The following is a 23,603-nucleotide window of genomic DNA, read 5'->3' as shown; positions in this document are numbered from 1 at the left end:
GTCCTGACTAGTTCTGGACTGGTTTTGTGTCCCAGAAGTCCAGCGGGATCCTTCAGACTCCCAAAAGAAGAGCGTCTTCCCTCCGTACCACCGTGAACCAAGCTACTTTGAGATCCCCACCAAGGACTTCCAGCACCAAAAACCCCGGGGGCGGAGCTTCATGAAATCCCCACTAAGGACACGGATACGCCCCCTGGCTCCCCTCCCACTCCAACCCCGCCCGTCGTTCAGAGCCACGCCTCCTTCACCATTGAGTTTGACCAATGCGTGCCCGGAAAGATCAAGATCAAAGACCATGTTACCAAGTTCTCCACCCGCCAGAGGAAGCAGCAGGCTCCGCCTCCCAGGTTCGCAACGGCCACGCCAGCTGAGGTGATGTCATCAGAGAGCAAGGTCGCTGATTGGCTCATCCACAGTGATGTCACCCTGATGAGAAGACGTCCAACATGTGAAGACGTGTACAGCACCAAGAGTGACCTCGCCGTCAACGTCAAGACTCTGAAGGGTCAGTCGCGTGAAAGGATCGGGATCAATACCAACCTGATCGATTATTAGTTCTTAGATCGATCTCCTTCCATGCCTGCGACATGTCGCTACAAGGTTTGACGTCTTCCCGTTTGTTCCCAGGTCACCATCACGAGGACGGAACCCAAAGTGACTCGGAGGATCCGGTGCTCCAAGGAAGGAGGAGCGAATCCCAGCAGTCCATGCAGTCGGCGCAGACGGAGCAGTCGGCGCAGTCGCAGCAGTCGGCGCAGTCGCAGCAGTTGGCGCAGTTGCAGCAGTCGCAGCAGTCGGCGCAGTCGCAGCAGTCGAACCAGACGCAGCAGTCGGCGCAGTCGCAGCAGTCGGCGCTGTCGCAGCAGTCGGCGCAGTCGGCGCAGTCGCAGCAGACGGTCCAGACGGTCCAGTCAGGTCCATCCGTCCATTCCCCGCCGGCTGCTCCAACGCCAACCCGCCGCCGGCCTCTGCAGCATTCTCCACCCAGAGCAGCGCCGGCCCCGCCCGTGGCCCCCGAGCGGCCCCTGTCCCACAGTCCTCCTCAGCCGGGGCCCACCGGAGCACCTCGCCCAGCAGGCCTTCATCATCGAGTTCTTCGACGACAACCCTCGAAAAAACGGTCGCAGTCCTTCACGCACAGCCCCGCCCACGCCGACTCCTACCCCGCCCTGAAGACCAAGCTGGAGCGGCGCAAAGGCGGCGAGAGGCCGGCGTCCGTCCACGGGCACGTCCCCCCACCCAGCAGGTGACGGTTCCCCTGAAGGGCCAGGCTCACGGTGGCCCCAGAGGTCGAGCTCTCTGAAGAGGAGAAGACGGAGGGGAGGCGGCCTCCTCTGGCTCCCTCTCGCTCCTCTTCGGAGATTACCATCAGGCCTTTCGGCAGCGTCGGGACGAAGTCCAAGCTCGCTCGGGAGTTCGTTGCTGAATTCTTAAAGGATTCCTCCCCAACAAGCGACGAGATGTCCCCCCCGCCCCCGGTCTCTGCCCCCCGGTGATGGTGTCGCCCCCTCAAGAAGCTCCTGCTTGCTCCGCCTCTTACCCCCCCTCCCCCTCACGGCCTTCAGGACTCTCAAAGTCTTCCGCCCCCCCCGGTGCCCCCTCTGCCTGCCCCCCTGGGCCTCCCTTGCCCCCCATGCAGCCGCTGGGGGGCTCCCGGAGGATGATGAGGAATGAGGAAGACGACAGCCTGAGTGACGCCGGGACCTACACCATCGAGACCGAGGGACAGGACCATGAGGTGGAGGAGGCTCGCAGCATGATCGACCAGGTGATGGGGGCGGAGCCGCGCTGTAGCGTGCTGACCGGGGCGGAGCCGCGCTGTAGCGTGCTGACCGGGGGCGGAGCCGCGCTGTAGCGTGCTGACCGGGGGCGGAGCCGCACTGTAGCGCGCTGACCGGGGGCGGAGCCGCGCTGTAGCGTGCTGACCGGGGCGGAGCCGCGCTGTAGCGTGCTGACCGGGGGCGGTTCTAGTGAGAGCCGTTAACGCTCTTCTGTTTTACACCCCTTTAAACCCACTTAATCTGACTTTAGCAATGCTCAAGCTAACAGCTATCCAGTCTGCCGTAGGGACGCACCCCGTCCTCGTCTTTCTCCTGCCAGAAAGCGTGTTCTGATTGGCTCAGGGAAGCATGAGAACGCTTGTCCTTCTGCCCCCCCCCCTCCTCATGCATGTCCTGCGCTGACAGGTGTTTGGTGTCCTGGACTCTCCGGAGGACAGCAAGGATGAGGACGCTAAGCTACCTAGCGGTGGTAGCGCTGTGGACCCGTTGCATGGCTTTGTCCCCGCTGCTATCAGCGGCCCCCCCACGGGCCCCAGACAGGTAAAGACCCGCTGGAACGCTAGGGCGCGTAGCATGTAGCGTGTTCTCGTCCCAGTGCATGAAGGCTGCTGCCCTCTAGTGGTGTTGTTTTGTTCTCCAGGTTCCACCGGCTCATCCCGCCGGTCCTGAAGGACCTAAATGGGTTTCACGTTGGGCCAGTCTAGCAGACGGCTATGCCGAACTCGGTTCCACTCCACCGCAGGGGGGACGTCTGGAAGTTACCGTTAAAATTCTGTCTTTAATCCGGGGTTCTAGTTTTACTTCACCAACGCTCCATCTTCAGATCAACACCTAAAGAGATCAATATTTTCCTTCACTAACAGCAGAATTGATTTAAATGACTATTTTAGTAGGGGACACGATGGACGCGTCTTTCTTCGGGGGACTGAGACGATCTGACTTCTTCTCGTAGATCCGTGCTTCGTGATCCGGTCGATGGGAAACGCTGAGCTGGAGTCCAGCGGCAGGACCAGGAGGCTGCTTCCCCAGGTGCCGCCGGAAAAAACTGGACAGAGTCCCTCCAAGCATCCCGATCCGCAGTGACCCCTACCTGGGTCAGGGACCTCTGGACAGAGTCTCCCGTCCCCCCCAGCCGCAGGACTCCGCCCAGTGTCTGTGCGTTGAGGACGACGTAGACCCAGACAGTCTGAGCGAGGCCAGCCGCTCGGAGGACGGACCTGTCCTGGAGCGGACGAGGACAAACCAGGTCGAGACGGGATCCGTCTCTCCTGGAGCTCCTCGGCTCAGTGGTCCAGAGAAAACGTCTCCCGCTACCAAATCCACATCTTTCTACATCGGTTCTGAAGACGGTCCCGGCAACCTGACCAGGCCCGGAGCTCCGTCCAGTCTGAGAAGACACGCGACCCCTTAACAAAGACACCGCCCACCACCGTCCTGATTCGACACCTGAGTGGACACGAACCCAGGAGGACCGGGGTCAAACCCAACAGCTCTGCGCCAAACCTCCAAACACAGGGCAAGGATCCTGTCCCCACCAAGGACACGTCGTCCATCGGCAGGCAGGAGAGCTTCACCAGAGACCGTCCCGGAGACACCGTCCAGTTGAAGAAGCTCCCCCACATCTCCAGCCACCCGTCCATCAGAGACCTGGAGCAGAGGCGGGACAACCTCCAGGACGCGCAGCCCTTCCTTCGGGAGACAGAAGGAGCGCCGTCCTCCCTGGAAGCCAAGTTGTCCTCCTCTGGCTCGGGGCGGAGTTCAAAGAGAGGAGGCTCGTCCAGCCAGGTGGACGACTCCCTGTCTGCCGAGTCGGACGTGGACACGGCGAGCACGGTGAGCCAGGTGAGCCAGGTGAGCAGCAAGAACACGCCCATCAGCGCCGCTGCTAGAAGACGTCCCCCCATCAGCAGCCTCCAGAAGGAGAAGTCCTCGTCCAGCCCGTCCATCCAAGAGAAGGGACGGCAGCTCAGCGCCCGCGAGCGCCTCTCCGAGAAACGCCGCGGCCAGGGGACGGCGGACGCAGCGAGAAAAGCGGAGGCGACCAAGCGCTTCCAGATGCGCCGCAGTGCCGGGACCCGTGGATCTCTAGATCTGTCGGAGGGTCCGGGTTCTGGTCCACGTTGGACTGAAGCCACGGCGTCCGACCATGAACTTTCCCGTCCGTCCGGCCGGAGCAAGAAAGTCACCGCTCCTCTTCAGAAAGAGGACAACGGAAGGAGTCCCAGGACGGGGACCCAGCAGGTCCTGACGCGGTCCAACAGCCTGTCGGCGCCACGCCCAACCAGAGCGTCCATGCTTCGGCGAGCCCGCCTGGGCGAAGCGTCAGACAACGAAGGTGCCGAGACTGACCGGGCCTCCCAGAACTCTGACAACATCACGGCGCCCAAAGTGTCTGCGGAGGGGAGGAAGCTGTCCCGGCTGGACGTCCTAGCGATGCCCAGGAAGAGGACCGGCTCCTTCACGGGCCCCAGTGACAACGAGACCGCGCCCACGGGCCGGCCCAGCTTCTCCAACCGGAACTCTGAACCTGCGGTCGCCACCAGGAGGACATCGGTGGGCGATGCCCGCCAAGGTGCTGGCAAAGGGGGCGGAGCTCTGGGGAAGCAACCGCTTACCCGTACCCGGTCCAGCGGAGCCAAGTGTCCCACCACCGGTGAGTCTCGGATAGTTTATGACGAGTCTAAATGTTCTTCAGTCAGTTTGGGTGCCGACCCGGATCTGGATCCACAAAGCCTCTAAAAACCAGGAGCGGAACCGCCAAGCCGCCAACAGAGGCCAGGTTCTGATTCGTCTTCCTGGTCTCTGTGGATCCAGAACCAGGCCTGGTTTAGTGTTATCCGTCTCCTTTATTGAACCTGCTCCGGCAGACCCCCCCAGCAGGTCCAGAAGGTGGACCGTGACCGTCGTCTCAGGCCGCTTCACTAAAACAGATCCGCATTCAAATGTTTTCAGGTTCTAGACGGAGGCAGAAGGGCTCGGACTTCTCGTCCTCCTCCGAGGAAGATTACGAGATGAGCGCCGGGACGCCCAGACCCAAACGCTCCTCCCACTCGTCCTCCTCGGGCCAGCCGCCGCGGACCCACCGGACAGCTGCGACCCGATCCAGGTCCGTCGCACAAGAGACGGAGGAAGACGAGGACCAGAACTATGTTGACCCCTACCAGAACTGGTCCACGCACAGCGCTGAGATCGCCAAGTAATGGAGCGATGAAACGACCTCTGATTGGCTCGCTTGCCCCCGGTTGGTCTCTCGTTTTAAGCGTCTTCTGTCCTCTCCAGGCTCAGCCAGGACCTCGCCAAAGATCTGGCCATCCTGGCCAAGGAGATCCACGACGTAGCCGGGGATGGAGACTCGCCCGCCTCCGGCTTGGGCGCCGCCACGTCGCCCAGCTCGCTGCCCAGCACGCCGGCCTCGACCGTCTCCGCCAGGGAGGAGGTGGGGGCCGTCGTCCGACATTGTCCGACCTCTAAAGCCGCGGTCGTAACGACGGCTTTAGACGCGACTCGCATTTTAAATCCGTCCCGTGTGGTTCCGTTTCGTCTCCGTGACGCCGGATTCTAGAGAACCGGATCGGGGGGGGGGGGGGGGGGGCTTCGTCATGCTTCGGGTTCTCATGACTCATTCCTCTGCTCCGCTGCCCAGGCGCCATCTTGTCCATTCTCACGTGAGGTTCGACCATCTCTGACTCATCAGCCCTCCTGCTCTGTGATTGGTTCTCCTCCTCCACCATCCTGCCCCTCCCATCACTGAGACTAACTCCCTCTCTTGATTTTTAATGATGGTTTATTGTTCTGGTATGAAAGTTTATCGATGACAGAACTACCGAATTTTCCTGCAACTGATTTAATAGGATCAGAGCAGAGGGGCGGTCCCTCCCATTGGCCAATGAGAGGGGGGGATTTTACAACTCTCCCGATCCGTCTTTTCCCGGTAGCCGTCCTCATAAACTTCCATTCCCTGCCCATGAATGAACTGGTCTCACTGGTTTGGAGCCGGTTCATGGAGCTTCTCACCTGTTGGGTGGCCCCGCCCTCCTCTCGTAGCACGCTGCATCCCAGCACAACTAAAACTCCCGGCCCTGCACCCTTGCAGCCGCATGCTGACCCGGTGCATGTTCACGGCGCCGGCCCGCCCCTCCCGGCCCTGATGGATCACTCTACTCTCTTTCCAGCTGGTCCGCCGTATCCCTGAGGCCAGTTTAAACTACCAGAAGGTTCCTCCCGGTTCTGCCGCAGTCTCCGGCCTGGACGCAAACATGAACGAGCCGGAGCCCGGTTCTAAGCAGTGCCGTCCATGGAACCGCGAAGAGGTCACTGTCTAATCCCGCCGAGGCTACGTTCACGCTGCAGCTCGGTGTCAGGCGGCCTGGATCAAGTGGGCGGAGCCTGCAAGTTCCCATCATTCATTCATTACTGATATATAAACGGTCCCTCCCGTAAAATGGGCCTGGATGAAAACGGAACCTCCTTCCTGTCTGACGGATCCGATCCGGATCCAGCAGAATCCCGTGTATTCCTGCGTTCCATTCTCTGACCTGCTAGCGGTATCTCTTGATCCATGAACTCTCTGATCTGTAGCAGCGGGAATGTTCGCCGATCCGACTGGGAGCCGGACGAGCGTCTCCGGGCCGACGTTCCGACGTGAGCCTGCGGCGTGAACGTCTCCTGAATCCATCCACCCTGCGGCTGCAGTTAGTTTTAGTGTGCTGGGAAAGCAGGATGCGACCCGACTCATCCCGACTCATCCCGACTCATCCCGACTCCTCTCTTTCAGGTGATCCTGGACAACCTGATGCTGAATCCGGTGTCGCAGCTGTCTCAGGCCATCCGGGAGAACACGGAGCAGCTGGCCGAGAAAATGAAGTAAGGAAGCCGGCCAGGGCGGAGACAAGGACAGGTTGTGGTGTCCACAAGAGTCCGTTCGGGCTCCGGTGGTTCAGGGACTCGGATCCTTCCGGCCTGAGCGTTCCTCCGCTGTGCTCGTGCATTCCCAGGGTTCTGTTCCAGAACAAGGCGGACGTCTGGGAAGAGATTGAGGCGAAGATCAACTCTGACAACGAAGTCCCTCTCCTGAAAACCTCCAACAAGGTTTGTCCCAAACTCTAAGGCTCTGATCCGATGTGGGCCCAGCCCCAACGCTCCGTGATCCGGTCCGTTTGATCCCACAGGAAATCACCTCCATCCTGAAGGAGCTGAGACGAGTCCAGAGGCAGCTGGAAGGTACTGATCCGAAGGGTTAAAACTGAATCCAGGGCACCCCCACAAGGACCCGGCTTCCACTCCGAACACCCCCCCCCCCCCCGTCTCTGACTGTACTCATTTTAGTTTCATGCAATGATCACTAGTGTCCTCTTTTTCTTGCCAGTTATTAACACCATTGTGGAACCAGGGGGGAGTGTCCAGCCTGCAGCGTTGGGGGCGTCGTCCGTCAGTCAAACCCGGATGTCCTTAAAGGAGAAGAAACCTGCTGCCAGGCCCCGTGGTTGCCCGCCGACCTCCAACACCAAGGAAAGCACCAAAAGACCGCCTCGTGGAGCCGGCGGGACCCCCTATCGGGCCTGAGACGGCCCCTCTGTGGCGATCCCGTCCCAGGTGGTCTTTGGCTGTCGCACCCAGGACCACTCTGGATTACCTTAGCGTAGCTTTGGGTCGCAACGGTCGGCAGCTTCGCGGTGAAGCTTCGGTGGACGGGTTTATGGACGGTCACACGTTTCAAAGCGGTCGCCAGCCGTTTGTCTGATCTCATCTGAAACAGCAGGCGACCTTCCTGCCAGCGGGCTGGATCCGACTCGAACCCTCCAGAAACACAAGGCCCATTTGTTTCCGTCGATTAGAACCGTTGCGTGGAACCGTGTATTTACGTAGAGCTGCTTCTACGTCGCACAAGCCGAACAAACTTTAGTCGAAGCTACCGAAAGAAGCAGCCGCTCACGGCACAGTCGTACGCCGACGATGTACAGACATATATTGCTAACGTTTGTGCTTTGATAGACGACAGATCTGTTTAATGCCCATGCCGCTTCCACGCTTCGGCATCACAGACCGTCGCCGTCTGGCTTCGTCTGTAGACGTAAAAGCGATGCTATTTTAGTGAATGTTCCGTTGCCGTCTTGCCGTGGTTTGGGTGTCGAGTGTCGGGGTAGATTCCCTTAGATTTGAGAAAAAGCCTAAGGGTTAGCATCTGTCTTCCGTCGTAACTCGTGAGCCATCGCCATGACTACGAACCTAGTTCATTGTGAAGTGTGTCTGGAAGCTACGGAAAACGAGTTTAAAATGAAGATTGAAATAAGAATGTTTCATTCCTAAAGTCAACGGCGAACCATGCTAATGAGATTAGCTTTGACGTCCAGATCGAGTCCTGACGTCGATGTCGTCCCTGAGATTTGTGTTTTACCTCCATTTGTCAGATGTGATTGGGATTGTTAGCTTTCTTTGTTGTCCCTGGATTCAGATGGAGATCGTGTGTTAGCCTAGCTTAGTGCTAAAACTGGAAGCAGGAGGATACTGTTGGCCTCTGTCCATCAAAGCAGATGCATAAGCCACATGTTGGATGCTGTTAGCTAAAAAGCTAATACCGTAGCCAAAAGTGTTAAAAACCAAAGTAACATGAATGTTATCAGTTTTTTATATTTTTTTTAAAGATTTAAATCAGACATTCTGCAAAAATGTATAGAATCAGAATTTGAACCCGGAAACTCAGAAACTTTAGGGAGGTTCAGTTTCCCTTGTGATGAAGCCAGGCTAGCTGTTTCCCCCTGCTTCCAGTGTTTGCGCTAAGCTAGGCTAAATATATCCTGGACTGTTGATGCAGTGGACGCTGCGAGCTGAAACGGAACGTGTGATTTTATGAAACGGGATACTTTTATTTTGTAAAGTGCATGTTTCCTGTAGCTTGCGGCAGGTGAGGGTTTGAGGCTATTTCACCAAATGTGCACTTTTTCATTTGACATTTGATCTTAGAAGCATCAGAATGTATCGATTCATCACAAACCTGATTGGCCATTGCTGTGACGATGTCACCGCTGCTGCTGCAGGTGATTTGTCATTTGGGCTACTTGCTTTTCAGTTTGTTTGTTTTACAGTGCATGCACCTGTGCAGCAGGTAAGCTTCAGAGATGCACCAAACCGTGTTTCCTGTTTAAATCCTTTTTTTTACGCGTTGATCTGCAGTCGACCGCTGCGTTTCTGCCGGGTTTGATCTCCTGGTTGGCTGAAGTTCGGATGTTTTACGGACATCTGGACTCTCACCTTCATCATCAACAGGTGTTCTTTGTCATTTGTAATAAACTGATTTCATGCTCTGATGTTTACATGCTTCAGCTTCCTTCCCCCGACGAATACAGAACATTTCATCGGTTCTAAATGGAGAAATGTTCAACAATTTGGATCTGAAGAATTTGAAGAGGAGACATTTAACATAAATAAAATAAATAAAGGCTTTTGTTTGACATCTTTTCAGGAGAGAAACAAAATAGAAATCTCCACCAGCCTCACTGTGATAAATAAAATGAATACAAACACACAAATATTTTGTAAAAAGAGAGACAATTTAAAGTCTAAATACAACTATTTTTTCGATTTCCCAGAATCCTCTGGGGCCCGCTGATCTTCCAGACGTATTAACTTAATTAAATCTCCAAATCGTTGTCCTGCTTTGACTCCCTGTCAGGGGGCGGGGCTACATGTGAGTCAGCCCCGCCTTCCACACAGAGACCTCCACGCTGATTGGCTGAGAGTCTCTTCCCATCACCCACCCTTGTGGCTTCACCTCCTCCACAGGTACACCTGAGCCTGGGAAACAAGCACCCGATGATGTCTGACCATTACTAATCAATATATCTGTTACAGTTTAACGACCTCACCTGCCTCGTGAGCTGGGCCCTCTCTGACGTCACTGATGACATCATCAGGCGGCCAGCGGAGCTCGCCGCTCTCCACCTCCCCCCCGGCGGTCGGCTCCACCACAATGGACGGAAGATGCCTGGAAAGTTTTGAAAGATGCTCCACAGGGTCTGGAAAACCCTGGGAATGGAGGAAGGGACCAATCAAAACGCTCACCTGTTGGCTGACTGGCCACGCCTTTTTTAAAGGACAGTCCGCCAAAAATGATTCCAACTAAGAGTGTTTCAGGCTCACCTGGAAAGCCATCGCCTCTTGCCCAGGATCTCCACCCACCGGGTCACAGGTGTGCATCACCTGCGTCATTTTAGCCAATCAGAGAATTCTGAGAGGAGACAAAATAAAACCGACTCAACCTTCACCAGAACCTCGACTCGCTCCTCAGCGAGCTCTTCGGGCGTAGGAACGATCCGATCCCGGATCAGCGCTTTTCCCGAAGAGCTCCGGAATGTTTAGGATCCTGTAACGGTTAGAAACGGGTCGTTTCTTCTTCTTCTCTTTCTCACCAGACGCGACCGGCTGGTGAGAGAAGGAAAGGAAAAGTGAGACAGGTGAGATGAGTCGATCCGACAGCGAAGCCTTTGCTGCCTCCTGGATTATTGAACACCGTTAGTGAGCTGTTTTTTCCACTGGGGGGGGGGGGGGTCCTTGAACGCACCACAGCTTGCCCTGAAATTAACACTTTGTTGGACGGATTTAGGAATTCATCTACTTCCTGTTTCCAACCACAAACTTCTGCTTCTCTTCACACGCAGGTGTACCTGAGACATGAAAGAGCCTGAAGCGATTCAGTTCATTGTGTTCACCGCACAGCAGCTGTTAAACAAACACGTTCTGATTGATCCTCGATCGATTATCAAGTCACACGACGAGATGAAAATCCTCTGAACTGAGTCCAGTGAACGCATCGCTGATACAGCATTATGAAACGAAGAAGAGAACGAGGACCCACCTGATGATGATGATGATGATGATGATGATGATGATGATGGTAAAATACTAATCAATAATGTCCCACTTCAGAGATAAGATGATAAGATCGTTGTTGGTCAGACTGGTTCAGGTCGTCCCGATTCAAATTCAGGTTTCTCTTCCTCTGTGTGTGTGTGCGCGTGCGTGTGTGCGTGTGCGCGTGGTTTTGCATGTCGTCCTGGTTTGCCTCATTCTCGTGTGACTCTCGGTTTCAGCGTTGTCTCCTCTCCAGACCATAATATCCCCCCCAGGTTGTACCCCTGACTTGTTATTGATCCTGTGGCGACTTGTTGTTGTTGTTACATGTTTGTTTTGGGTTTGTAAACATCGATAAGGCTCTGATCGATCTGCTCAGAACGTTCTGCTGATTCAGGGTTTCTAGCCGCCTTTGTTATTTTGGTTCCCTCCCATGAGACAGGTGTCGACCGATGCTCCGCCCCTTTCCACCTGAGCCTTGATCCGCCTCCTCCATCTATTATTGATCACAGCTGCATTGATTATTAACAGCTGGTTAATGATCGAAGTACAGAAGAGAAGACGTCAGGTGTGAGTGACGTCACACAGGTGCAGGTGAGACGTCAACCAGGCGTCACTCCCTCGGTTTTCATCCCTGCACTGACAGCTATTGTACACGGGGGGGCGCTGTAGTCCTGGAAGAGATCACATTGATCATTGATCACAGACACAGTTTACAATAATTGATCGATTTTTTTTATTGGATGTTTTGTTGGAACTGTGGCGCCAACATCTAAACAAAGTCACGTGATGTGATGTTTATCACATTTACAGATTTAAATGTACCGGTAACTATAACTAGTAACGTGGGAAAACAACAGAAACTCAATACTTCAGGAATAAGATTTCTAAACAGCTGGGAGGCAGGTGGGCGGGGTTTGTATCAGTGATATGGGCGGGGTTAGACAAGTGATTCGTGCACAGTAAAATTGTACATGTGGAAAACATTTAAATAACATAAACCTAATCGATTAAATAATCCATCCAATGAATATTGATCGGATGCTCCACCTCGTCATGCGTCTAGCCCCGCCCCTCGTCCGGGCTGCTCCCTGAGAGAATCAGACGACCGAGAGATGGGAGGTAGGAGGACGCGTTTAACTTTAATTCTTATTTTAATGCCGCGTGTTTTCACCTGAAAGCCTTTTCACTTTAACTAAACGCTGACTACGATCATTAGATCATCTGATCGCTTTATTGATCTGTTTCTATCTTTGTTTAACGATCGGTTATTGATGATTTGCGTTGGATCCTGAACGCACCGACGCGGATAAATCATTGATTAGATGGTTCATGATGCAACAAGATCTCTGCCTCCTGTCGCGGTGCGTTCACTGACCTCATTAAAAGACTCGAATGCGGGTTGAGTCATGATTAATGTGAGATGCGACTGATTAAAACATCTAATCAAGTAAAAATAAATCAATAATAAAATAAACCCAATCACAATTCAGGTGTTCAATCAACGTCTTCTCTTCTGAATTCGGTTATTTGTTCTGCGGGAACAGATAAAGAGAACCGAGAAAAGGAGAGGAGGAGACTGCCCAAACTCAAGAACCCGGCAGAGTTCTGGAAGAAACGCAGAGAGCGGAACCGCAAAGACCCGCCGGGTACGAGGCGACGCCCAGAACCGTTTCATATCCGACTCGACAGAACGTCAGAACCAGCAGAACTATGTTCTGTTTCTTTTGCAGGGGATGAGCTGGACTTTGAGGAGGCCCTCCAGCAGGAGGAGGAGGAGGAGGAGCACCTGGAGGAGGTCAGCAGGAGGCTGATCCTCAGGGAGGAGCAGCTGTTCAGTCAGGGCTCCCCCAGTGAGGAAGAGGAGGACGACCTGTATAAAGACTCGGAGGCGCTCAGACTGCAGTTATGGGTGGCCGTCCATAACACCTTCACCTCCTCCTCCTCCTCCTCCTCCTCGGCAGGGCCGATGGAGATCTTGAGGAGCGCTGTGGCATCCATCCAGCAGCAGGAGGTGCAGGACCGGCGCTGGGCGGGTTGTCCAGAGGACCAGGTCCCGGTCTGGCGTCCACAGAGGTGTCTCAGGACTCACAACACTCTGGTGCAGAAGATGGTGGAGTCCAGGCTGACGAAGGCCACCGAGGAAGACTCCGCTGGAGCCGAAGGGCTGTCCTCGCCGCTGAAGAGGAAGGTGGGTGACGACCCCGAGAGAGGAGAGACACGGCAGGCGCACGGTGCACTGACGCTAGCTCACCTGTACAGGTGTGTCGCATGGGGAAGCGCGTGAAGGAGGACCTGCTGACGGTGGTGAGACAGGTGAACGACTGTTACCCCCCACAGATGGACGTGGTCAACCTGTACGCCGGACTCTACCACCAGAGCTTCTCCTCCCGGCTGGCGGAGCTCTCCGGTCAGGTGGGCTTGGACGACTGCAGCTACCTGCTGCTCTGGACCAATCACTGCTATCCACGGTGAGACGCCCACTGTCCGCGTGGGACGCGGGCTAGCGCGTTACAGAGGACATGGTAGCATGTGTAGCAGCGGCACGACGTGCTGGGCGGGTCGGCGCCGTCTTACTGGGTTCATTCTTTATGCCTGCAGTGAGATTTTAAACCACCAGGATCTGGAGGGAAAGATTAAAACGGCCTGTTTGGGTTCTCTGCTGCTGCCGGACCTCCAGAACCGACTGGAGACCCAGTACCTGACCCACAAAGAGGTAAGGTCAGCTATGAGGCTAGCTGGAAGGCAATGTGAACAGAACTAGCCAGAAGGACAGCTGGAAGGTTAGCTAGGTTAGCTGGAAGCTTAGCTGGAAGGTTAGCTGGAAGGTTAGCTAGAAGGCTAGCTGGAAGGTTTGCTAGGTTAGCGGGGAGGTTATTTCCTGGTGCTCCTCTGAGTTTCCTCGTGTAAATCCTCCGTTCCGGTGAGGCGTTCCGGTCAGGCGTTCCGGTCAGGCGTTCCGGTGAGGCGTTCCGGTGAGGCGTTCCGGTCAGGCGTTCCGGTCAGGCGTTCCGGTCAGGCGTTCCGGTCAGGCGTTCCGGTGAGGCGTTCCGGTGAGGCGTTCCGGTCAGGCGTTCCGGTCAGGCGTTCCGGTCAGGCGTTCCGGTCAGGCGTTCCGGTCAGGCGTTCCGGTCAGGCGTTCCGCTCAGGCGTTCCGCTCAGGCGTTCCGCTCAGGCGTTCCGGTGAGGGGTTCCGGTGAGGCGTTCCGGTCAGGCGTTCCGGTGAGGTGTTCCGGTCAGGCGTTCCGGTGAGGCGTTCTTCCTAGGCCTTAAGCGAAATGGCTTCCCGCCTCGCCGGAGGCCGTGGGAAACGTTCGTCCGTCTTTCAGGAGCAGTTGAGATTGTGGCTGAACACAGCTCTGAAGAAAGAAGAAGAGAGCTGGATGAACGACAGGAAGCACGAACTCATTGACCAATACTGCTTCAGTCCTCTGGCCATCGATGTCATCCAGGTGAGCTCCAGCCCATCCAGGTGAGAGGAACCATTTCACCTCCTCATGCTCAGGGTGAGGCGCATGTTCTGGTTTTTGTGTTTCCAGGTGATAGACAGCACCATGACCGAGTTCAACTGTGTGATCGGAGACAAAAGCAAAGGTGAAAGGATCACAGCGCACCTGGAGAGCTTCCTGAGCAGGTAGGCCACACCCCCTCCACTCATACATATTAATGAGATGCATTTATCCTGAGGTTTTTATACATTTCATTTTCCATTCATGAACAATTTGTGTTTTTCAGCTATAAGAACAGTTTGGGTGGTTTTGTGAAGGGTAACCATGGCAACGCCCGTTCGGTGGTTAAAGCTCAGCTGGTCTGTGAGCAGCAGCTCAGGTAGGCTTACCTGCAGAGGATTGACAACCATTACGAAGGACACATTTATTTTGGTCTATTAATATTTATTTCTGTACTGTTAATGAAAAACGTCAGCATTTTTATTGTTTTAACATTTAGTGACATTAAACATTCAGATCAGAAAATAAAAGTTTCAGTGAATCCTGATTGGACGGCGAGGTTCCCACGCTGCTGCTGATTGGTCCACCGTGACGGTCCTCAGGGATTACATCACAGGTCGAACAGGAAGTCTGTCGGAGCAGCAGAAGGATCGTTGCCTGGATACGCTTTCTGCCCTGTGGGATTGTGGGTACAGCTGTTTAACCGGCCCCATCCAGATGCAGCTGAAGGTGCGACTTCCTTCCATTCCAACATCAGCCCCGCCCACTCCCAGCTGTCTCTAGTGGTTGTTGATGACATCACATCGATCAGAAACAATGATTGGTTGCTTTCAGGTGTGTCTCAGCCCGCTGTGGACGTCTGCCTGGTTGGACGAGTCACTTCCTGTTGTCGATTCTCTGCTGGACGCTCTGAACAAACAGCTGTCTGACCTGACTGACCTGAAACCAGCCTGCAGACAGGTGAGACGGTTCACCTGCCTGCTTCCCACCTGCCTCTCTGTCTGACTGGGGACCTTCCTGTCTGTCTCCAGTCCTTGCTCTGTGGCGTCCATCGGGACGTGGTTCTGCACTATGTGAGGGGGATGATGAAGACCAGGATGAAGGGTGGGGAGCGGCAGGTGCGGGGGGCTCAGCGGATGATGGAGGACGCCCGGAAGATCAACGACTTCTTCGACGAGGGGGTGAGACGCGCGTTGGGTCTCGAGGTCTCGGTCCAGCGTCCAGGTTCTGCTCTGACCCTTCAAACAGTCGGAACTTGGACAGGTGCTGCGGAATGTCTCCCGTCTCCAGCATGCGGCGTCCTCAGCGTCTCTGTCTTTGCGTCCCCAGGGCTGCAGCGAGTCCCTGTGGTTGGACGGCGTGCTCCGCAGCCTGGCTGAGATCCTCCGCCTGCAGGACCCGGAAAGCCTTCAGCTGGAGATGGTCGGCGCCGCCAGGGCGTTCCCCGACCTCAGGTACGGAGTCGGATTACCTCCCAAGAATCACCTGGGGGGGGGGGGCGGGGCTCCTGTGTGTTCTCATATGCAAACGCTGGAGCTGTGACCTGAATCAGTGGTGTGACAAACACCTGGTGGGCGGGGGTGGGTGTGGCCAGGTGGGGTTCAGGTGTCAGAACCGACACCTGAATGGAAAAACCCTGAGGGCCAGAGGTTAACCCCTGAAGCACCTCCTGCGTCTCGCCCCGCCTGTCTGGCGCTAACTGTCTGTCCTCTGCTTCCTCGTCTTCCTTTTCCCACCTGTTTTTGTTACCTGTTTACACCTGAGAACGTTGTGTTGCTACCTGAGGACTCTGACTTTGATGACCGTTTGACTTCCGCGTCGTGTCTCCATAGCGACGCTCACGTGTCTGTGCTGCTCGCTCTGAAAGCCGGCCTATCAGCTGCTGACGTTCGCTCCATCAGGCGGAGCGTGGAGGAGAACCGCCTCCTCGATGTCTCCACCAATCACGGCCCAGCGTTTTTCTCCAAGGTCAAAGTGAAATGGATCAATAACCGGATCAATCGGATGTAGCAAGGTCAGCAAACGTGTTTGATGTGTTTGTATAAGAATCAAACATGAAAGGATGAAACGTTTCTGTCTGATCTCGGATCGGGTTTCTGTCCTGGGGGGTTCAGAGATGAATGTCATCAAACTTTTCCTTGGAGCTGTGAGGGCGGTTCCGAACAAACCCTGGCTGCTGATTGGCTCGCTCTCGCTCTGGTGCCGAGGCCACACCTCCTGGAACATGTTGAGATTCGTCACGAAATGAAAACTGTCACTTTATTCTCTCTCCAGTGTCGACTGGTACACAAAGAGCAGTGGAAGAAGGTAGAAGTACTCGCACCACACTGTGAGAGCACTCCAACGCTTGAAATGTACATGAGATAGTGAAATAAAAGTACTCAAACGCTGCCTGTCTCCGTTTGACCGCTGAACGCGTTAATTTAAAGGGAGGATGCTTCTGACTCGGGGGGGGTTAATACAAATCATTTAGCAGCTGATGCAACAAGTTAAAATATATTTCCTGGGGCTGTTTAGCAGCTAGCTGTGATGCTACATCAGAATAAATGCTAAATATCCTGTAAATGGTGATGAATGAATGTATTTACATCCGGTGTTGTCACTACTGCACTTTTGCGTTTTGATATGTTGATATGCAAATCTGTTATTCCCACAAACCACGTGATGTGATTTTTGTTTTTTGCTGCCACTCCACAAAAAGGAACGTTTGTATCGCTCTAAAATGTGACAACATGGAAAATGAATATCTTGTGATGCTAACAGTTTGCTGCCCCCTGCTGGTCACGTGGCCTCACAGGGTTTAGTTTTCATTCAAATACACCTGGAAGAACTTCAAGGACCTCCCGGACCAACACTACCACCGCCAGGGAGGTTTTGTTCTTGACAGCGTTTGTTTGTTAGCGGGATTACGAATAAAATCTGAAGGTGGTCTAATTTAGATCCTTAAATTCTGGGAGCGACCCGGATTCCTGTCTGGATATGAAAACTAACTGGGGGGGTGGTCTGTGCTCTGAGGGCTTCTCTAGTTTGATATTAATTAATTTGTATTACTAAACAGATGAATCTTCGTGACTTTGGAGTGTTTTAATCACAGATATGTGTTTTTTCTGTGACGTGTTTCTTCCAACATTGCCGCGTCCATCCGTTCTCTCTAGTCACCCTAGCAACAGGAAACGCCGCCGCTCCGCCTGGCTAACCAATCGCGTCTCGCGTCGTCCCTGACGTCACGTCCTGTCAGCTTGCTGGGTTTGGTTGGTCCTCCATCTTGACTGTGGCTAGCAGAGCGTTTGGTGGACAGTGTCTCTGTGATGGCGAGAAGCTGAATAAACCTTGCTGCCGCTGAGCTGGCGGAACCGGAACCGTCAACCAGGCTCGACCGCTTACCGGACCCCGGACCGGTAGAACTGGACCCGCTCCTGTCGCAGAGACGCACAGCCGGTGCTCCGGGCTAGCCGGCTAACTTAGCAGTAAAGAGGAACTGTTGCTTCGGTTCAGTTCGGATCTATGTCAGCTGCAAACAGTCGAAAAATAAGCCGAACCGAACCGAGCCGAGCCGAGCCGAACCGGGACAGATAGCGCCGTGACACCGAATTCAGGCCTGGGCCCAGTGATGCCTCGGCATATCCTGCCTAGATAAGCCCGAAGACAGTCCGAAGTCTAGGCAGGTGTCTCCGGCGGACAGGCGGCTTCATGATCGGACTTCCCCCGCAGTGACCCGGGTAACATGTCCGCCAGGACCCCCTTACCCACCGTCAACGAGCGGGACACCGAAAACGTGAGTTCCGCCTCACGGCGGGGATGTTGCTGTTGTCCCCGGTTGTTGGCGCTGTCCTCTTGAGTGGGACTTATTAGTGGTTCGAGGCGTCTGTCCCGCTCCCAGCTGGTTGATGGGCCTCCGGGTCCGGTCCCGGGTTCGGGTGGGTTTCCGGGCGGGTCTCTGGGTCGGTCTCTGGGTGGGTCTCTGGGTCGGTCTCTGGGTCGGTCTCCGGGTGGGTCTCTGGGTCGGTCTCTGGGTGGGTCTCCGGGCGGGTCTCCGGGTGGGTTTCTGGGTCGGTCTCTGGGCGGGTCTCTGGGTCGGTCTCTGGGTGGGTCTCTGGGTCGGTCTCTGGGTGGGTCTCCGGGCGGGTCTCTGGGTCGGTCTCTGGGTGGGTCTCTGGGTGGGTCTCCGGGTGGGTCTCCGGGCGGGTCTCCGGGCGGGTCTCCGGGTGGGTCTCCGGGTGGGTCTCTGGGTGGGTCTCCGGGTGGGTCTCCGGGCGGGTCTCGGGGTTGGTCTCCGGGCGGGTCTCTGGGTCGGTCTCTGGGTGGGTCTCTGGGTGGGTCTCCGGGTCGGGTCTCCGGGCGGGTCTCCGGGTGGGTCTCTGGGCCGGTCTCTGGGCGGGTCTCTGGGCGGGTCTCTGGGTCGGTCTCTGGGCGGGTCTCTTGGTCGGTCTCTGGGCGGGTCTCCGGGCGGGTCTCCGGGTGTCAAAGCTTCTTCACGTTTCAGGCATTATGAAAGCAGATCAAAGTCGTCCAGGTGTCCTGGAAGACGTTTTAGTCCTCGTGTTAGTTCCAGGTGTCTCTCGGTTGAACTGAGCCGGAACCCTCTCCTCATCCTGCTCTGCCATTGGAGGACAGAGAGCAGGGGGTCTTTCTGCTGACCAATCAGAGGGCAGTGTGTTCTGTGTAATTTAGTGGACGTCTGTGGAACGTCCTGATGAAAGGGAGCCGGTTCGTTTGATCCGGTGTGTGTGTGTGTGTGTGTGTGTGTGTGTGTGTGTGTGTGTGTGTGTGTGTGTGTGTCTCAGGTTGAGAAATATGCATTGACATCCGTCGCTGTGGTTTTGTTTTTAATTCCCAGCATACCTCAGCGGGCGATGGGCGGAGTCAGGCGTCGTCGCGCTCAGTTCGCTCTTCTCGCTGTAAAAACTCCCCGTCCGCCGCCGACGAGACGCCGCACATCGGGAACTACCGGCTGATGAAAACCATCGGGAAAGGAAACTTCGCCAAAGTGAAACTGGCTCGACACGTCCTGACGGGACGAGAGGTGAGGGGGACGTCCCGAGGGACGGACGGGCTGCGGAATGGAAAACGCGATTGATCCCCCTGTCGGCCGTCTTTCTGTTCCTGAAAGGTGGCGATCAAAATCATTGACAAGACGCAGCTGAATCCGACCAGCCTTCAGAAGGTGAGACGTTGGCTCCGCCTCCAAGCGACGCGTCACCTGTCTGTCTGCGTCCCGAGTCTCAGCTGTCCGTCTGCTTTCAGCTCTTCAGAGAAGTCCGAATAATGAAGATCCTGAACCACCCGAACATCGGTCGGTGATGTCGCGAGGACGCCGCCCGCCCCCGTCCGTCTGCGCGTCTCACCTGTCTGTCTCTCCACAGTGAAGCTGTTTGAGGTGATTGAGACGGAGAAGACGCTCTACCTGGTGATGGAGTACGCCAGCGGAGGTCAGTCACGCCCGGCCCGGGAGGGGCGGGGCCGCCTGGGCCCTCGTCCCCCTGCTTCATGTCCCCTTCGTCTGTCTGTCTCTGCAGGTGAAGTGTTTGACTACCTTGTCGCTCACGGGAGGATGAAGGAGAAGGAGGCCAGAGCTAAATTCAGACAGGTAAGATGGTGGCGGTGTGGGGGCGGAGCCTGCTCCTTCCTGATGATGATTCACACGCACTGTTATCTGGTCCGTCTGTCTGTCTGCCCGTCCGTCTGTCTGCCCGTCTGTCTGCCCGTCTGTCTGCCCGTCTGTCTGCCCGTCTGTCTGCCCGTCTGTCTGCCCGTCCGTCTGTCCGCCCGTCTGTCTGCCCGTCTGTCTGCCCGTCTGTCTGTCTGCCCGTCTGTCTGCCCGTCCGTCTGTCTGCCCGTCTGTCTGCCCGTCTGTCTGCCTGTCTGCCCGTCTGTCTGCCCGTCTGCCCGTCTGTCTACCCGTCTGTCTGCCCGTCTGTCTGTCTGCCCGTCTGTCTGCCTGTCTGCCCGTCTGTCTACCCGTCTGCCCGTCTGTCTGCCCGTCTGTCTGCCCGTCTGTCTACCCGTCTGTCTGCCCGTCTGTCTGTCTGTCTGTCTGTCTGCCCGTCTGTCTGCCCGTCTGTCTGTCTGTCTGTCTGTCTGCCCGTCTGTCTCTCACAGATTGTCTCTGCAGTGCAGTACTGCCACCAGAAGCGCATCGTTCACCGAGACCTGAAGGTAACGCATGCTGAGCTGAAACCCAGATTTCCCAGCTGCCTTTGAACCCCCCGTGACGTCCTGTCCCGCCTCCTGTCCCGCCTCCTGCCCCGCCTCCCGTCCCGCAGGCGGAGAACCTCCTCCTGGACGCTGACATGAATATTAAGATAGCAGACTTCGGCTTCAGCAACGAGTTCACGGTCGGCGGGAAGCTGGACACGTTCTGCGGCTCCCCGCCGTACGCCGCGCCGGAGCTCTTCCAGGTGGGAGCGCTCCATATATGGGCTCAGTGGGAGGAGTCAGCGGTGAGTTCGGCCACGTTAACGGCGGCGGCGTTCCCGTGTGTTCCAGGGTAAGAAGTACGACGGCCCCGAGGTGGACGTGTGGAGTCTGGGCGTGATCCTCTACACGCTGGTCAGCGGCTCGCTCCCGTTCGACGGGCAGAACCTCAAGGTGGGCGGCGGTCCGGCCCGGTTAGCCTAGCTTAGCACAACGGCGTCTGATCCGCGTGTGTCTGCAGGAGCTCAGGGAGCGGGTGCTCCGCGGGAAGTACCGGATCCCCTTCTACATGTCCACCGACTGCGAGAACCTGCTGAAGCGGTTCCTGGTGCTGAACCCGGGGAAGCGGGGAACGCTGGAGGTCAGGGGCGCGTCCACAGCACGGCCTCTGAGCGCACGGCAACCGTATTGATCGCTGATCGGTTTCTCGGTTGATCCCCCCCCCCCTTCAGCAAATCATGCGGGATCGCTGGATCAACGCCGGCTCGGACGAGGAGGATCTGAAGCCCTTCGTGGAGCCGGAGCTGGACATCAGAGACCAGAAGAGGATAGGTACGCACCCGTTGTACAAATACACAGAGAGCACGCAGACAGACGGGCGGGCAGCCAATCAGGAGGCGGGACGCCGTCATGTGATGTGCACCTTTCAGACATGATGGTGGAGCTGGGCTACTCCCGAGAGGAGATCGACAGCTCGCTCTCCAAGATGAAGTACGATGACATCACGGCCGCGTACCTGCTGCTGGGCCGCAGGGCTGCTGAGGTCAGGTGTGGTTACCGTGGTAACGACGGGTGAAGCCGCCGCGGGCGTGCTGACGGTGTTGCTTGTTGCTCAGGTGGCCGCGGGCGACTCCAAACCTCGGGCGTCTCCTGCTCACGGGGTCAACCAACGCTCCTCCTCCTCCTCCTCCTCCAGACAGAGGAGGTACAGCGAGCAAGGTATCAGATTACAAACCGTGGACCCCCCCTCCCACTGCTCCGTCGCGCTTACTTCCTGTCCCCCGTCCCCGTCCCCGTCCCCGTCCCCCTACAGTGTGTCCCGCCTCCTCAGCTCCTCACCCCAGGAGGAGTCAGACTGCAGCCGCAGCTGATGGGGAGGTGAAACAGGATGTGGGCGGTCACAACAGGAAGTCCAGTCCTGTGGGCGGGGGCAGTCCCCTGCTGGGGAACGCCAACAACCCCAACGTGGCCGACATCCCCGAGCGCAGGAAGGCGCCGGCCCCGCCCACCGTGAGTTCACCTGTGTGTAAACAGGAAGCAGGAAATGAGCTTCCCTTTCTTTGATGTGGCGTTTGCGGTCGTGTTGCACGCAGAGCGGCTCGTCCAGCATGACGCGGAGGAACACGTACGTTTGCAGCGAGAGGAACGCCACCGACCACCGGCAGGCCGCGCTCCAGAACGGCAAAGACAACAGGTGCGGGTCTACCTGTCCACCAGGTGGCGCCCTGAGCTCGGAGCGTAACGCGTGGCCCGTTTGTCTCCCCATTAGTTCAGCCGCCGCCACCCCTCAGAGGTCGGGGGGCGGAGCCTCCACCCACAGCGTCAGCAGCGGAGCGACTCCGCCGGACCGTCTCCGGTTCCCTCGGGGGACGGCGAGCCGCAGCACCTTCCACGGAGGTCAGCTCAGAGAGAGACGCACCGCCACCTACAACGGCCCCCCGGCCTCGCCCAGCCTGTCGCACGACGCCCAATCACGAGCCAGGGGGTCCACCAACCTGTTCAGCAAGCTCACCTCCAAGCTCGCACGCAGGGGCGTGGCCGAGGCCGAGAGGAACGGCAGGCCCGACGAGGCCAGGTGAGACGCGTTGGCTTTGTGGGAGGAGCTCCAGGCCAGCCAATCACAAACCAGCATGAGTCTCCGTGTTATTTCTAGTTGCAGGTTTAGTTTGGACGCTTGAATAGAAACACAAATATTAGCGAGGCCACGCCTCCGTCTCAGCTGACACGCCCTCCCTCTCTGCAGCCGGACTGATGCGTGCGACCAGAAGGAGGAGCCTGGCTCTCCCGCTGCTCCTCACCTGAAGGATTCCAAGCCTCGCTCCCTGAGGTTCACCTGGAGCATGAAGACCACGTCCTCCATGGAGCCGCAGGACATGATGAGGGAGATCAGGAAAGTCCTGGACGCCAACAACTGTGACTACGAGCAGCGCGAGCACTTCCTGCTGCTCTGCGTCTACGGAGACGGGCACGCCGACAGCCTCGTCCAATGGGAGATGGAGGTGTGCAAACTGCCCCGCCTCTCGCTCAACGGCGTCCGCTTCAAACGGATCTCAGGAACGTCCATCGCCTTTAAGAACATCGCATCTAAGATCGCTAACGAACTCAAGCTGTAGACAGACGGGTAGCGAGACAGGTCAGAGAGACAGACAGGTCAGAGAGAGACAGACAGGTCAGAGAGAGACAGACAGGTCAGAGAGAGACAGACAGGTCAGAGAGACAGACAGGTCAGAGAGAGACAGACAGGTCAGAGAGAGACAGACAGGTCAGAGAGACAGACAGGTCAGAGGGAGACACAGGCAAAGCAGGTTTCTGCTGTCTACCTGTCCGTCTCCCTCACCCGCCGCCGTTATGCTTCAGCGTGAATGGACGTCCTGCAGAGGATCATGGGACTTGGAGTTCAGTGTTATGAAGACTAAACAGGAACTGTTCTGCTGTGATGTTCGTTAGTTTCTTCAAAGAGTGACCTGCAGGTGTTTGACCACACCCACCAGCCCCATAGAGCCAGTGGGCGGGGCCATTGATGTAAATAGTTTGGACTCATCTGGGTCTCATTAAACGCGCTGAACTCGGCACAGCTTCCTGTCTGGATTGATTTCTTTGATCTGCTGTGGAATTACGGGAGCCCAGAGAGGACATCTTGTGTTCATGATTCAATCAGCTGACTTTCATCCCGCTGGAATCGCCACATCCGCATTCCTAGATTTCAAACAGCGTCGGGTCTGGGCTGGTGTTGCTATGGTAACGGCACAGCCCCAACTGACCTGCTGAAAAACCCGCTTTGGTTTTTAGATTCTCATGTTGCAGCTGGACTCGCATCAGGTGTGTGTTGAATGAGGACAGGTGAGCAGCAGGGCTTTAGTTCGGGCCCACACAGACTTTATTAGATATTTCA

At 56.3% G+C, this 23,603-nt stretch overlaps 3 protein-coding genes across 3 annotated transcripts in view; all 3 read left to right on the top strand.

Moving 5' to 3' along the window:
• The window catches only part of LOC137909669 (centrosomal protein of 170 kDa protein B-like), an 8,651-nt gene extending 1,308 nt beyond the window's left edge, over positions 1 to 7,343 (top strand). Inside the window, 21 exon segments of the mRNA XM_068754129.1 lie at positions 44 to 146; positions 149 to 505; positions 628 to 762; positions 940 to 1,048; positions 1,050 to 1,108; positions 1,111 to 1,227; positions 1,230 to 1,341; positions 1,343 to 1,484; positions 1,487 to 1,768; positions 2,187 to 2,321; positions 2,422 to 2,530; positions 2,734 to 2,822; positions 2,824 to 3,136; positions 3,139 to 4,434; positions 4,734 to 4,977; positions 5,061 to 5,217; positions 5,954 to 6,091; positions 6,556 to 6,644; positions 6,776 to 6,869; positions 6,950 to 7,001; positions 7,147 to 7,343. Coding sequence (XP_068610230.1) covers positions 44 to 146; positions 149 to 505; positions 628 to 762; positions 940 to 1,048; positions 1,050 to 1,108; positions 1,111 to 1,227; positions 1,230 to 1,341; positions 1,343 to 1,484; positions 1,487 to 1,768; positions 2,187 to 2,321; positions 2,422 to 2,530; positions 2,734 to 2,822; positions 2,824 to 3,136; positions 3,139 to 4,434; positions 4,734 to 4,977; positions 5,061 to 5,217; positions 5,954 to 6,091; positions 6,556 to 6,644; positions 6,776 to 6,869; positions 6,950 to 7,001; positions 7,147 to 7,343 — 4,329 coding nt within the window.
• Positions 7,344 to 11,743: 4,400 nt separating this feature from the next.
• LOC137909667 (tumor necrosis factor alpha-induced protein 2-like) lies at positions 11,744 to 16,416 on the top strand. The gene is made up of 14 exons (XM_068754128.1): positions 11,744 to 11,750; positions 12,176 to 12,277; positions 12,362 to 12,819; positions 12,891 to 13,099; positions 13,230 to 13,344; positions 13,958 to 14,080; positions 14,168 to 14,262; positions 14,364 to 14,456; positions 14,680 to 14,806; positions 14,912 to 15,037; positions 15,109 to 15,258; positions 15,407 to 15,531; positions 15,910 to 16,091; positions 16,192 to 16,416. Exons 1-13 carry the CDS (start codon positions 11,744 to 11,746, stop codon positions 16,085 to 16,087), a joined length of 1,908 nt encoding a protein of 635 aa, XP_068610229.1. The 3' UTR covers positions 16,088 to 16,091; positions 16,192 to 16,416.
• Positions 16,417 to 17,435: 1,019 nt separating this feature from the next.
• LOC137909358 (MAP/microtubule affinity-regulating kinase 3-like) lies at positions 17,436 to 23,285 on the top strand. The gene is made up of 17 exons (XM_068753810.1): positions 17,436 to 17,852; positions 18,915 to 19,100; positions 19,188 to 19,241; positions 19,322 to 19,370; positions 19,441 to 19,506; positions 19,594 to 19,664; positions 20,177 to 20,233; positions 20,341 to 20,475; positions 20,564 to 20,665; positions 20,733 to 20,852; positions 20,944 to 21,043; positions 21,142 to 21,285; positions 21,329 to 21,430; positions 21,525 to 21,721; positions 21,805 to 21,905; positions 21,981 to 22,286; positions 22,455 to 23,285. Exons 1-17 carry the CDS (start codon positions 17,802 to 17,804, stop codon positions 22,822 to 22,824), a joined length of 2,211 nt encoding a protein of 736 aa, XP_068609911.1. The 5' UTR covers positions 17,436 to 17,801; the 3' UTR covers positions 22,825 to 23,285.
• The last annotated feature ends 318 nt before the right edge of the window (positions 23,286 to 23,603 follow it).

This window comes from Brachionichthys hirsutus, chromosome 20 (genome assembly GCF_040956055.1).
Source record: "Brachionichthys hirsutus isolate HB-005 chromosome 20, CSIRO-AGI_Bhir_v1, whole genome shotgun sequence".
Classification (NCBI taxonomy): domain Eukaryota; kingdom Metazoa; phylum Chordata; class Actinopteri; order Lophiiformes; family Brachionichthyidae; genus Brachionichthys; species Brachionichthys hirsutus.
Note: the sequence above shows the minus strand (reverse complement) of the source record. Positions and strands in the feature narration are given on the sequence as shown.

Excerpts from the sequence above, each read along its gene's own strand:
- LOC137909667 (XM_068754128.1), top strand. Across the intron at positions 12,820-12,890 it reads CCTCGCCGCTGAAGAGGAAG|GTGTGTCGCATGGGGAAGCG; the intron begins GTGGGTGACGAC and ends TCACCTGTACAG. Across the intron at positions 14,807-14,911 it reads CCATCCAGATGCAGCTGAAG|GTGTGTCTCAGCCCGCTGTG; the intron begins GTGCGACTTCCT and ends GGTTGCTTTCAG.
- LOC137909358 (XM_068753810.1), top strand. The coding sequence starts at position 17,802 with ATGTCCGCCAGGACCCCCTTACCCACCGTCAACGAGCGGGACACCGAA. Across the intron at positions 19,507-19,593 it reads GATGGAGTACGCCAGCGGAG|GTGAAGTGTTTGACTACCTT; the intron begins GTCAGTCACGCC and ends CTGTCTCTGCAG. Across the intron at positions 21,906-21,980 it reads CAGAACGGCAAAGACAACAG|TTCAGCCGCCGCCACCCCTC; the intron begins GTGCGGGTCTAC and ends TCTCCCCATTAG.